The sequence below is a fragment of the Phoxinus phoxinus genome, assembly GCF_949152265.1.
Source record: "Phoxinus phoxinus genome assembly, chromosome: 4".
NCBI lineage: Eukaryota > Metazoa > Chordata > Actinopteri > Cypriniformes > Leuciscidae > Phoxinus > Phoxinus phoxinus.
In genome coordinates this window covers 40,155,012-40,169,866 of record NC_136879.1, presented here as the reverse complement: position 1 = coordinate 40,169,866, position 14,855 = coordinate 40,155,012, and the positions used below count along the sequence as shown (strand labels likewise).

At 35.5% G+C, this 14,855-nt stretch overlaps 2 protein-coding genes across 2 annotated transcripts in view; one reads left to right on the top strand and one right to left on the bottom strand.

Annotated features, from left to right (window-relative positions):
• Positions 1-14,855, top strand: part of LOC306997106 (uncharacterized protein) — a 417,445-nt gene that overhangs the window by 342,765 nt on the left and 59,825 nt on the right. The gene's annotated exons all lie outside the window — the stretch shown is intronic.
• Positions 290-6,243, bottom strand: LOC306997112 (uncharacterized protein). The gene is made up of 3 exons (XM_079610208.1): positions 5,967-6,243; positions 4,008-4,141; positions 290-1,594 (listed from the first exon to the last, which is right to left on the bottom strand). The coding sequence occupies exons 1-3, from the start codon at positions 5,969-5,971 to the stop codon at positions 780-782; spliced, it is 954 nt and encodes a 317-aa protein (XP_079466334.1). The 5' UTR covers positions 5,972-6,243; the 3' UTR covers positions 290-779.

The window sequence follows — 14,855 nt, the reverse complement described above, 5'->3', positions numbered from 1 at the left end:
TACTAGATGAGGCCCGGATATGTATGCAATCTACTCGTACAGTGCGAGTTGGTAACCTTGCTTAAATCACACAGTGTATGCCTGGCTAAACCCAGAATAAAATCAGTGTAGCACAAGTTACCATGCACTAAACACTGCTAAAAACCAATACACCTCTTTGAGCTAAAAAAAAAAAAAAAAAAAAAAAAAGCTTGTCCAAAGTACTCAAATTTACCTAGGTAGCAATTGAAACCAGCTTCATGCAACAGGCCAATGGTGATTCAGATAAATATTGTGCAATTAACCTTGCACGGTACAAATTAACATTACACACCAATAAATGTTGTTTAAAACGGCTGTCTTTTAAATCCTTTATATTTGTACACACTTGCAACTTATTGATTTGATGGCATTCAATCCATCAATTAAGAAACTTTATTGCAACTTTATTTTGCAATTTGTTTATTGTTAAACATTTTACAGCATCTTATTTTCTAACTTCTGACTTGTACAATCAGAACAAAATATAGTAAACAAGTAAATGCCATGTCTGTCTCATTCAAGCAGATTTAGCAACATAAGAAAGATACAAATAATTATTGACACTGTACAATTTTTTTTCTGACACTTCAAACACCACTCTTTTAGTTTCTTAAACTACGAACAAGCCTAGTTCTCTAAGCTTTTCACCAAAATCCCAAAGTAGAACTAGATGATATTGTGCTTTTAGGAGCAACACCATATTTAGTTAATGTCACACAATTTACTTGAATGTATACGACATGAAAATAAAATATTGCTCATTGTGACAACTTCTTACGACATATCTTCATGTGAGTCAGAAGGTTTCTTTTATATCTAAAACTCTTCTTACACCGAGTACAGTACGGTTTCTCTGCAGTATGAGCTCGCTCATGTGATTTCAGGTTTCCAGAATGAGAGAAACTCTTGTCACAATATGAGCACTTGAAATATTTGTTCCTAGTATGAATTCTTTGGTGATTTTTCAGATGGTCAGCTCGAATAAAGCGCTTTCCACAGTCCAAACACGCATGATCTTTCTCACCAGTGTGTTTTTTCTGGTGTCGCTTACAATGATCCTGTCGTGTAAAAAACTCTTCACAAAATGAACATGGATAATAAGACTTCTCCTTTAAGTGAATTTTCAGGTGTTCTTTTAGACTTGATACCGATTTAAAATCTTTGCCACACTGGTCACAGTTATATGGCTTTTCTCCAGTGTGAACGCGCAGATGATACTTGAGATCAGTTTTACTTCTGAAACTCTTCTCACACTGAGTGCAGTGATACGGCTTCTCTCCAGTGTGAACTCGCTCGTGTAATTTCAGAGATCCAGACTGAGCAAAACACTTGTCACAAGAGGAGCACTTGTAAGGTCTTTCTCCAGTATGAATTCTTTGGTGCTGTTTCAGACCGACGGCTCTAGTAAAGCTCTTCCCACAGTCAAAGCACACATGATCTATCACATTTTTATGTGTTTTCTGCTGCTTTTTGAAATTTTCCTTCAATGAAAAACTCTTTTGAGTTTTAATGTTGCAATGCTCCTCCTCAACTTCATGTAGATTTTCACTTTGCGCTTTCACTTCCATCTGGCCTGAAAATAAACATTTAGTAGTTAGAATCAGTTCAAGGAGGATAAATGTCAAAATTTAAGTGAACCCTGATTTAATACAAGAAAACAAGAGATCCGGTATCTTTCTGAGAATCAAGTATCAGATATTTAATGTGCCAAAGGTTAGTTTTGTCATTCCCTTGTCAATACAATTAAACAGATTGTCATATTTTGCTGCCCCTTCCACTAACTTCACTTTCTCACACCGGACCGCGAGGGGTGGAGGTACTGCTCCGCTCATCTCCAATGACTGGAAATTTGATCCTTTACCATCTCTGTGACAACAGCTCATTTGAATTGCATTTGATTACTATCACCAGTCCTACTAAAAACCATTTTGTAGTCATCTATTGTCCTCCAGGTCAGCTTGGCAGTTTCTTGGAGGAGTTGGATGCATTACTTTCATCCTTTCCTGAGGATGATACTCCTCTCGTAGTTATTGGAGACTTCAAAATCCACCAAGAAAAACTTAAGGCTGCTGATCTCCACACTCTGCCCGCCTTATTTGACCTCAAACGAGTATCTACTGCAGCTGCCAGATACTCACAAATCAGATAACCAATTGGACCTTATTTACACATGCTACTGCTCCACTGACCATTCGTTGGTCACTCCACTACACACCTCAAATCACTCCCAAGTACATCTGCGAACATCAATCTAAACTCAGGGCTGCAGAGAGGAATTGGCGCAAATCGAAAGATCCTACTGACTTTGGTCTGTATCAATACCTCCGCTCTTCCTGCTAAAATGACCATCACAACAAAATTGACAATTCTTCTGACTCACATACTTTTCAAAACCTTCTCCTCCATCAACCCCAACAGCTGACAATTTTGACAAATTCTTCATAAATAAAAGAACCATCAGCGGTTATTCCTCCTTCCATTCATTGAAAAAAGACTTGAACGAGTCTCTGCCTTTCTTACACAAAACAACCTCCTGGACCAGTTTCAATTCAGAAGCATACTCTCAACTGAGACTGCCCTGCTCTCAGTTACTGAAGCTCTGAGACTGGCAAGAGCAGCTTCCAAATCCTTAGTTCTCACCCTACTGGATCGGTCTTCTGCGTCTGACAGAGTTAATCACTAGATCCTCCTGTCAACCCTAAAGACGAAGGGCTTCTCAGGAACTGAACTCCAATGGTTCAAGTCTTACCTCTCAGGTATGTCCTTTATGGTGTCATGGAGGGGTGAGGTGTCCAAGTCACAACATCTAGCTACTGGGGTGCCCCAGGGCTCAGTGCTTGTACCACTTCTGTTCTCCATTTACATGTCATTCCTAGGATCTGTCATTCAGAAACATGGTTTTTCCTATCACTGCTAGGCTGATGACACCCAATTCTACCTCTCATTCCAGCCTGATGATCCGACGGTAGCCGCTCGCATCTCAGCCTACATGGCAGATATTTCTTGCTGGATGAAGGACCACCACCTTCAACTAAACCTTGCAAAGACAGAACTGATTGTGGTCCCGGCCAACCTAACACTTCATCACAACTTCTCCATTCAGCTAGGTTCATCAAGATTCCTGGCTGATCTTGATGGAGGTATGGTTGAGTTATGACTGATGATCATTTAAACTTTACAGACCACATTGCTTGAACTGCCCGGTCCTCCAGATGGGCCTTATACAACATTTGGAGGATCAGGCCCTTCCTACTGGAACATGCTACACAACTCCTTGTCCAAGCGCTTGTTCTATCCAGACTGGACTATTGTAATGCTCTTTTGGCAGACCTTCGAGCATGCATTCTTAAACCTCTGCAACTGATCCAGAATATTACAGCTAGAGTGGTTTTAATGAGCTGAAGAGAGCACGTCACTCCTCTCCTCACTGGTTGCCAATTGCAGCTCACATCAAATTCAAGGCACTGATGCTTGCCTACAGAACAACCACTGGCCCTGCTCCCTTTAACCTAAACTCATTACTCCAGACTTGCGTGCCACCCAGAAGCTTGCAAAGAGGCACACAATCACTTTCATGGACCTTCAACATGACTGTTCCCTGCTGGTGGAATGATCTGCCCAACTCAACCAGAGCTGCTGAGTCCATAGCCATTTTCAAGAAACGGCTAAGTCTAATCTTTTTCGCCAACACTTAATCCATTAATTAGCTAAAAATTCTATATCTATTAGATAAAAAAAAAGTGCACTGCGTTAGACTAAACTGGGAAGGGTCACTTGCATATTGTCGTCCTATTCTTAGTTTTATTGATTCCATTGTTCTCCTCATTTGTAGGTTGTATAAACAAGTTTATGATCAATATATTGCATTCTCTCTATTACAATTATAGAGCTCATTATTTCAGAGACATGAGATCTGTTAAACTATAGCTTTGTTCCATTAATGTTTCACAGCAGTAATCAATCAAGAATAAAGAATGGACACCAACCTGTTTGTTCCTCAGTATCTTCATGTTTAATTCTGGATGGTTCTGGATCACTCATGTCTTCAATCTCCTCTTTAATAAATTCAGGGCTTAAAGTTTTCCGGCAGCGTGCCGGATCTCCGGCGTGCAGCGCTTGGCTGCGAAAAAAAAGATAGTGCAACATTAAAAAAAAAAACTTGTGTTGATATCACGTTCAAGTTCATGAGTTCGTCTACCAATGTTATGAGAGGAACACAGCTTTCACTCCCAACAAAACTAACATTACAAGCCAATTTCCGTCCTTCGGATGAGACGTTAAACCGAGGTCCTGACTCTCTGTGGTCATTAAAAATCCCAGGATGTCCTTCGAAAAAGAGTAGGGGTGTAACCCCGGCATCCTGGCCAAATTTGCCCCTTGGCCTCTGTCTATTATGGCCTCCTAATCATCCCCATATACTGATTGGCTTCATCACTGTCTCCTCTCCACCAGTAAGCTGGTGTGTGGTGGGCGTTCTGGCGCAAAATGGCTGCCGTCGTATCATCCAAGTCAGGGATGTTCAACTTCAGTCCTGGAGGGCCACTGTCCTGCAGAGTTTAGCTCCAACCCTAATTAAACACACCTGAACAAGCTAATTAATGTTTTCAGGATTACTAGAAAAGAGCTTTTGTCAGGGTTGAAGCTAAACTCTGTAGGACAGTGGCCCTCCAGGACCGAAGTTGAACATCCCTGATCCAAGTGGATGCTGCACATTAGTGGTGGTTGAGGAGATTCCCACTTACTATGTAAAGCACTTTGAGGTCTCAGATAAAGCGCTACATAAATGTAACTAATTAATTATTAATTAGAAGTAGAATGGGGCAACAGTGGGGTTGAGTCCCAGCTGCAACCGAGTCCTAAGCATAGATGCAAACATAGTCGGCAGGATGGAGAGTGGGTTTATGAAGCCTGGGGAAGACGTCCTAATTGATAGAGGACTTATATAAATATATGCCGCTGGGCGTGCGATGTCAATCGATTTTTGACATTTGCGAATCGATTCAGAATAGTCCACGTCCGCATCGCGATGCATCTACGAATATATTTTTTTCCCCACCCCTAACTGGTGCAAGAAATTAAGCTCATGAAAGCGAATGCATGCAACTACCAGTAAAAATAAATAAATAATAATTTACAAATTAGACCAGGGTCATAGAGCATAGAGCTTTCTATTAATTTTCTAGCATTTAATTTACCATTTTCAGAAATGTCATGTTTTAGATTGTAGGTCATCTTGTACCATGTCAAGGACAAAGCTAACCAGCAAAACTTGAAATCAAAAGCATCTTAAATGTTACATGCGTTTGCACCATATTGTATTAAATAACCACGATCAGATGATTATTTAAATAACGTGACAGGCCTAACAACCGTAACATGGCCTAAATATACAAAGTTTTGAAACTTCACTTTGCCCTCAGCCAAAATATTTAGCCAGGGACCAAGTTGTAGATTTATAATTTGATAAGATTGATAAGATATACATTCATGAGACCAAAGATATACACTAGACAAATTATATCACACATTGTTAGTATAAATTGTTTTAAAAAATGAGTTCTCTCATTGAATTGTTACTAGAAAGAATTGAATTGTAGAGTTCTCAAATTGGAATTGTTAATAAGAATTTGAATCGTTATATTAATTGGATTGCACGTAGAACACTTTAATTGGAATTGTTACTAGAACTAAATTTAATTCTTACTAGTAAAAACGCAATTACAAGTAACGCTGTGAACATTTTAAGCTAAAAATGGCTTAATTGCCATATAATCAATTATTACACACACTGATCAAGTTAAAGACTAAATTAAGCTCTAGATTAGAGCACCAGCATTGCTCCTACATTAATTAATATCAATGTTAACATCAATTCTTACATTAAAAACGTATTCAATATTAGCACTAAACCTGAGCACATAATGTTAATAATTAGTGGTTAATACCTCATCTCTCAAGCTGGATCATGTCAAACTCTGTAAATCGGGAACATCTCTCACGTGTGGCGGCAACAACATACAGACTGAAAATATCCAGCGCAAAGACTCCACAACTAAAGACTTCAAACTCTTACACGGTCGTTACTGCCTCCTTGATTAATATCAACTTGAGACCTGTTTCATAAAAGACGCTAAGGGATTAAACTTCATCACCTGACTTGAATTAACCTAACAAATAAAGTGGGGATACAGCGGTTTGATAAGAGGTCATTGAAGTTCACGCACTCCCACTAATTTGATCCAGGTTTATCTAGTCTGGATAATTGCGTGTGCACGCGTTTCTGAGGCAGCCCTAGAGGTCGATCATGGATCAAATCGATCCACCAAAGCAAACAGCGTATATTTTGGCTGTTTTATGCGTGTTTACATGTTTTTTTTCCTCAGTGCAAAACTTACATTTCACAGGTATATTGTCCATCTGTAAATGTGGGAAAGTCGCAAATATCTCCAACGAGCGCTGCTGTGCGCACGCGCGCCAAATAGGATCGCAATAATGCTGACTAAAATATAAATTTTTCTTGAAAATTTAATATGTGATATTTTTAACACCAGAAATATCTTTTAACTATAAACATTTATCTTTAGGATGTTGGATAAGTTGCAGTGAACTTATAGCTCATTAAATACTTCTAAAATAATCATAAAAAAAAGATTAAGTAGCCTATAATTCAGGGAAGAATATTTTAAGAAACCAAATATAGGCCTAATAAAGATACAAAGTATAGTTTTGGGTAAAGGACCTATGCTAATTAATAGATTACAAATTAAAAAAAGTATTTAATAGATTAATAAAGTATTTAGAATAGCCTACTGAGAATTACAGCATTCAAAATTTTTTTTTGAGAAAGCAAGAATCCCCAGTTTTAAATGATTGGTTAGATTTAGTTTCTAAAGTACACTATGGAGATGATAACATGAAATTAAGAGCAAAAGTATACATTTCGAAAATATTCTCGGTCAATTCTAAAATCAAAGAATATTTTATCAAATAAAATACCTTTTTGTATACCACCCTCCCTTAATATTATTAATTATTTTATTTATTTACTTATTTAATATTATTATTTGATTACTTATTATGAATGTGTCATTATAAGAGAGTTTGATATATTAATTATGAATTTTTAATTCTTTATTGATATTTATTTATCTTTTTTTCATATGTAAAAGTGTCTAAGTATGTACTTATTGGTTATTGTTCTAATTATGTTTTTTTATGTTTTGGTGGAGGGTATTATCAGGAGAAAGAAATGCACATTTTGTAGTATGTGGAAAAATATAATGTCTTTAAAGGAAATGTCAATTTGTATAATTGTGTTAAATGTGTTTGAATTGAAAGACATAATTGAGTAATATATATTTATGTAGCTTTTGTCTTTTGTTGTTGCACATTAGATGTGCCTTATTTAGAAATTTAAACCAGGTTTAAGTGTATTTTATGATAGCAATAACTGTAGTGACTAGGCTTATATATTAGGACATAAGCTCAGCTTCATCTTACAGTTAAAATTTAGTCTGTGCTTTTGTTATTTATTTTCATTTTGTGATTTAAACGTCTGCTTTAAAAAGGTTTTTTTTTTTTTTTTTTTTTTTTTAATTGAAATATTTCAATGTTCTTCCAATAACAATAAAATGTACTACAGCTGCCAAACAAAACCAGAAAGACATGTATTCCTACATTTTTAAAACAATCTTATTAAATCTTACATCATTGTATAGCCTTATTTAAGTTGATTTTCTGTATACTGTAGACAGATAGTGGTTAATAAAGTCATATAATGGTATGTGAGAGTGTCAGTGGTAATATCATTGTGTGAGGCTTAGCCTGTCCTGGACCTGGATAGTTTCCCAGCATAAGTTGCCAGATTAACTGAGTTTGAAGTATTTTAAGTTTGCTTTAAGAAACAGAATCAATCTTGTGGTCAACCTCTGGTCTTCAAGATCAAACTTTCAGCGCTCGTGTCTCTCTCTTCTTCTTCTTTTTATTGGAGGCTTGCATTCTTAAATAAAGCATTACACATATATTGTGGGTTACGGATCAGAGACACTTTCCCTTCTCCCCAGACCAGAAAAAAAACAATAGTTTTTTTTTTAATTTGGCAATATTTTCCTTTTATATACATTGTTGAATGAAGACCTGTCCCAGTCTGAGACTCTGAGTCTAGATAAAATCTTCTTTCCTGATTTCGCTACTCTTAATGGTTGTATTAAATCTAGATGCCTACCATTGTTCATTATCCCAATAATTATGATTTAGATGCTGATCTATAAGCCAGGGATACATCCATAGTCTAGTTTTGCTCGTATAATTGTTGAATAAATGGTTTTCAGTGCCATTCTACAGCCCCCCTTTCACAACCTCATAGCATTTAAAAATCGTCTTAATTTATCTTCCATCTTATTTATGCGAGTACTTCAAGAAATCGTATCACTTAAACTTGTTCTAATTCCTTATTATATCATTTTAGATGTATATTTATTTCTACTTATCTTTTTATTTGTAAGGAAAATATATTCTCCAGGGAATTGAAATCCCCATTTCGTCTCTCCTCTATTTGTTCTTTTGGATTTACACAGTAAAATAAACATTTGTAGTGTGTTACTGACACCTACTGGATGTTTACATGCACTCATTTAGTAATAAATCCCATCCTATTGCAAATTCTGAAAGCTCTGTTTATATATATATATACATATATCTTACCATTCAGTTATGTTTATGGATGATCAGTTATGTTTCAGCTCATTCATTATGGTGATGTCTGAGATCTTCTGTAAACTGTCACATTAAATCGTTTTATTGGTGTCAAGAGGCTCCTGCTCCGTAGCGGGTTAAGTTCAGAGAGTGAGTTGCTATGACTACTAACATACCCTGAAAGTTACCTCCGTTTTTGGAACCGAAAGTTGAGGTTATCCGCTTACTTACTCTTAAACATACCCGGGTATGTCACATAACCTGCTTTCTGGAATACACCCCTGGTCTGAAATAAACATTAAAGAGTTAAATCAGTTATAATCAGGATAAATGTGGATATTCAACCCTGATTAGAAAACAACAGATCATGAATCTATCTATCAAATATCATGTGCAAAAGGTTAGTTCTAGCATTCAATAAAATAGAAAATGTGAATGACAACTGCATTTATGCCATATATCCCTAGATTATTTGCTTATTTTTCAAAGCTCTTATGATTAGAATCTATTATCTACTGGATTATACAACCTAAACTAAGCCAAACAGCCAGTGATCATAATTTTTTATAAATATAGATATTGAAATAAAGGTAGAAGGTAAACACAATTAAACATTATAATCCGGTTTCATGATCAAATTACACACCAGTGAAAGTTGTCCAAAAAATTTGTCTTTTAAATCCTTTATATTTGTACACACTTGCAACTTACTGGATCATATTTAATGGCCTTTTAATCCATCTGAAAATTTAAGAAAACAATCAAATTCACATTTTCCAGCTTCTATTATTTTTTAACAACAGCCACCGACTCTTTACAATCACAACACAATATAGTAAACATTGGCAAATAAATAAATGACATTAATATGTATTATTCAAGCATTAATTACCAAGTCAAAGATAATTAATAATTATTTACACTTTGTTATTGCCGGCATCCTGCTGGAAAGGCAAAACGTTAGATCGGATGGATCTCCATGTGAGAAGTATCAGTTAAATCCTGTCAGATGACAGTTGTTTTGTCTCGTGTCCAAAGCCAGTAAACCCTGTCAGCAGCTCGGAGGACACATGTATAATGCATCGCTATTATAGCCTGATCCTACCAGACTCTCGTACATTTCATTTGTATAGAGACTCTGGCGACTCTCCATTGACAAGCGTTAACTTCCTTGAAGGCGGGTCCTCTGTTGAAGTTTAAAACTATTGGATCTGCCCAGAGTCACTCTGGATCTGCCGTAACCAATCGCTAACGTTTGGTCGTGAGTCTCGTGACGTATGACGACTCAAACTAGCGCACGACCTCAACGTCATCGTTCTCAACCACTCCCTCTGATTGGACCGGTAAAAAAATTGACCGGAGAAAACCCAAGAATACACCGCAAACCCAGACGTAGTACTGAAGGAAAATGAAAATTGAGCGGAAGTACGTAGGAGGGCGGAGCCAGGCTATCGCTATTACAGGTGAAACTCGAAAAATTAGAATATGGTGCAAAAGTTCATTTATTTCAGTAATTCAACTTAAAAGGTTAAACTAATATATTATATAGACTCATTACATGCAAAGTGAGATATTTCAAGCCTTTATTTGTTATAATTTTGATGATTATGGCTTACAGATATGAAAACCTTTTCACAATATTCTAATTTTACATTTGGGGTTTTCATAAGCTGTAAGCCATAATCATCACAATTATAACAAATAAAGGCTTGAAATATCTCACTTTGCATGTAATGAGTCTATATAAAACATTAGTTTCACCTTTTAAGTTGAATTACTGACATAAATGAACTTTTTCAAGTTTAACCTGTATATCTTTATCGTCCATGGAGTGAACGAGCCTTTAGATCCTTCAACTGAAGAAATATTTTTCTGAAGCTTCTTTTGGTTCCTTATTCAGACTACAAAAAAGTATTTCTAGTTTTCTAAGCATTTCACCAAATTCACAAAATTAAACTGGATGATATTGTGCTTTTGGGAACATCACCATATTTTGTTAATCTCACACCATTTACTATTTGAGATGAAAATTAGATGTTCGTCACTGTGACGACTTATGATATTTTTTCATGTGCCTGAGAAGGCTTTTTGAATGTCTAAAACTCTTCTCACACTGAGTACAGTGCAGCTTCTCTCCAGTATGAACTGGCTGATGTTCTTTCAAGTGTGCAGACTGAGTGAAACTCTTGTCACAATATGAGCACTTGTAAGGTTTTTCTCCAGTATGAGTTCTTTGGTGACTTTTCAGATGATCAGATGTAATAAAGCTCTTCCCACAGTCACAACACACATGGTTTTTCTCACCGGTGTGTGTTTTCTGGTGCCGTTTACAATGTTCCTGTCGTGAAAAAGTCTCTCCACAAAATGAACATGCATAAGGCCTCACGTTTGTGTGAATTATCTGGTGTTTTTTTAGATTTGATGACATTTTAAAATCTTTACCACACTGGTCACAGCTAAATGGCTTTTCTTCAGAGTGAACGCGCAGATGATGATACTTGAGATCAGTTTTACATTTGAAACTCTTCTCACACTGAGTACAGTCGTACGGCTTCTCTCCAGTATGAACTCGCTCATGTAATTTTAGGGATCCAGACTGAGTGAAACTCTTGTCACAATATGAGCACTTGTAAGGTCTTTCTCCAGTATGAATTCTTTGGTGCTGTCTCAGTTGGCCAGTTGTAGTAAAGCTCTTCCCACAGTCACAACACACATGATCTCTCACTTCATTATGTGTTTTCTGTTGCTGTGTAAAACTGTTCAACCATGAAAAACTCTTTTGAGCTTTGAAATCATGTTCCTCTTTAACTTCATTCAGTTCTTGTCTTTGTTCCTTCACTTCCATCTGGTCTAAAATAAACATATTAAGTAGTTAGAATTAGTTACCTCAATGTTTCTCAACAGTCAACAATGAAGAATCAAGAATGGACACCAACCTATTTGTTCCTCAGTATCTTCATGTTTTATTCTGGATGGTTCTGGATCACTCATGTCTTCAATCTCCTCTTTAATAAACTCCATCTTTAACAGTCACACAGATTTCAGCTGCTACTCCTGGAGTTTGTCCTTCTCTTGTAGGATGATGGGAATATTCCCAGTATTTATTGGTGAATTGTTGTGGGAGGGGCTTCACTGCAGGTGTGAACTGTGAATACTGTGTGATACTGACGCCCACAGGACCTGGTGGCGTCAGACAAAGTCAAAGTAAAAAAAAAACAAAGTCACAAAATATATACTCAATTAATTGTATTACTCTGAGATTATGTGAACATTTTTGCTGTATATAGTAAGGTTGTATATTATTACTATATAAACAAGTATATTTATATAGTAAAATCAATTTATATAGTGAAGCAAGTTCATCTTTGTGTAACCCAAGATTTGAAATAAGAATTAAACAAGGCACATAAAAACAATTTAAAACCATTTCATGCTGTTCATTAGCCATAGCCTACATTACGACACATCGTTAATTAATATTATTGTGACATCAATTCGTACATTAGAAACACTAAACCTGAGCATATAATATGTTAATTAGTGGTTAAATACCTCATCTCTCAAGATCTTGTCAAACTATGTAAACCGGATCATCTCTCACGTGTGGCAACAACATAGACTGAAGATATCCAGCATTCAGTGAAAATACTCCACAACTGTCCTTCATTCAAACTCTTACACGTCGTTACTGCCTCGTCGATTAATAATAACAAATACTTGAACTGGTCTTCAAGCGTTCAGCACTCGCATACTTGTTCTTTTGGATTTACACGGTAGCCTACACTAGAAACCTCTTTAGTGTAACGTTATTACTGCCACCAACTGGATGTGTACATGTTTATGAATCAAATACTGAAAGCTCTGTTTAGAAGAACAACAAACTTTGCCATTAAATTCGCATATTAGTTGACATTTGTATTACGTGTATTCCGAACCCAAACAAACCCTAAGCGCATGCGCAGTTCGTCAGTCGCCGCGTTCAGGACCGGAGAAAGACGCGAGTTTTTTTTTTGTTGCCTTGACGTCATTTAAAAGAGAAAGCTGACATATAGAGACATATACAGTATATGAAGCTCGTGAAGTAATTCCCTGATATTAAACTCTTATTTATTTCTGCAAGGATATTGTACAACGCCAGGATAACCGACCGTCTCATCTGAGCTCCTCAGTCTAACAGCGCTCGTCACTGTCAACATGGTTGAGATGACCAATCAAATCCAAGTAGGCGGGCTTATTGTTCACAGACGCTGCTTTTTATTTATTTTATTTTATTTTTTAAAATTAAGAAACAGATAAATATACAAATACATTCAGGAGAATGTAGAAGAGGTAAAACAAAAGACAAAGAATACATAGAAAATAAAAGATTAAGTATACATTTTTATAGGGAAACAATACTAACAAGAGATCATAGGCTAGATCATTTTTGTTAAACAAAAAAAACTATGGGGCTTATTGTTCACAGAAGCTGAGAGCCAGAGTGAGGTTTCAGTTAATAAGTACGAGATAATATAAGTAAATAAACTAAACATTAATATTTGACAACTGTTTTATGATAGAAATGTTAAACGACCGACACAAATAATCAGGGATGCAAACTAATAAACTTTTGTCTAATTTTTCCATTTTGAATTGAACATATAATTTGCTAGATTAATGTAATTCGTAACTGACAATGTGACGAGACAAGAAACATTAACGAAGCCCTTTTCATAATTTTAGGGATAAGATTAATACTGAATGTGCACATAACCTGATATAGCTGAAGCCCTCAGTAAGCTATTATTCATAAAACATGTAACAGTTTACTCTACGTTTACTTTCTTTGACAGATAAACAAGAAAAACAGTATTAATAAAAGCTCAGCATTGAGAAGGGAAGAGATTAAAGGCAAAATAAGGAGACTGATAGAAAAAGAAAGAGATAATGTGACGAAGAAGAGAGAGGAAGATCAGGTACTGACAAATAACTTATTGATTAGTGTGTACTATATTGTTGATGTTTTATTGGAGTCAGAGTGAGTCATTTTACAAATACAATATAAAGCAATAAACAAAACATTTCAAATCTGTATTTCAAACACCATACACTTGCGTTTACTTAATTTAATCTGAATAATCTCCTGATTATCCTAAAAGGCTTATTTAATTATTGATAGTTAACAGGGCATGTTTTACTGCTGAAAAGCTAATAGTTCCCCGTTTTCTCATTCATAATGCTGATGCCTGCAGATCTTCTGTACATTTTCACATTAATGCATAAAAGGGGTGAAATTGACCCAGCATGCTTTGATTTTTTAAATATTTTATCAATGAAAACATTTATTTATTTGATATTTCATTAATATTTCTTGTTTCTGATCCTCATCAGTGTCATATTCATATTTCTTGGTCTTAAAATAGGATTTTTTTTTGTATAACTACCATGAATGCATAAAGCAAAATGCATATTCATTTCCCTTTTTGTCAAATATATTTATTTTAAATCTTATTGTATTTATAAATCTGAAGATGCAAGTGAACCTTGATTTAATAGAAAGCAAGATCAGGTATCGGTCTATAAAATATCAGATCTTTGATTTACCAAAGGTTAGTTCTATCATTCTCTTGTTAATACAGTCAAAATGTGGATAAAAACTGCTGTACAAGATTATGATCTAAGAGCATTTATATCATATATCCTAGATTATTTGCTTATTTTTCATATCTCTTATGATTGGCATCTAACAATACATAAACTAAGCCAAACAGCCAGCGATCATCATGCATTTAAACTAATTGAATGATTCATAAATATGTCAGCCATTTTTTTTTTCTTTTACAGAAATGAACTGAGTAGAAGGTAAAAAATATAATTAAACAAGAGAATATGGTCATTCGGATAATAAATATTTTGTCATTGAACTTGCATGATAAAAATCAAATTACACAAAATAAATCCTCTATGTAAATCCTTTACATTTGTACACACTTGCAACTTACAGCAGTTTGAATGGCATTTTAAACCATCTGTAAATCAAGAAAACAATCCAGTTTATTTTTTAGTTTGTTTATTGTTTAACATTTTACAGCTTCTATTATTTTCTAACTAAAGCCATCGACTCTTTTCAATCAGAACACAATAGAGAAAACATTAGTAAA

What these genes read in the sequence shown, in the direction of transcription:
- LOC306997112 (XM_079610208.1), bottom strand. An exon ending in AGATACTGAGGAACAAACAG is followed by an intron (nt 1,595 to 4,007) that starts GTTGGTGTCCAT and finishes GTTTATTTTCAG; the next exon opens with GCCAGATGGAAGTGAAAGCG.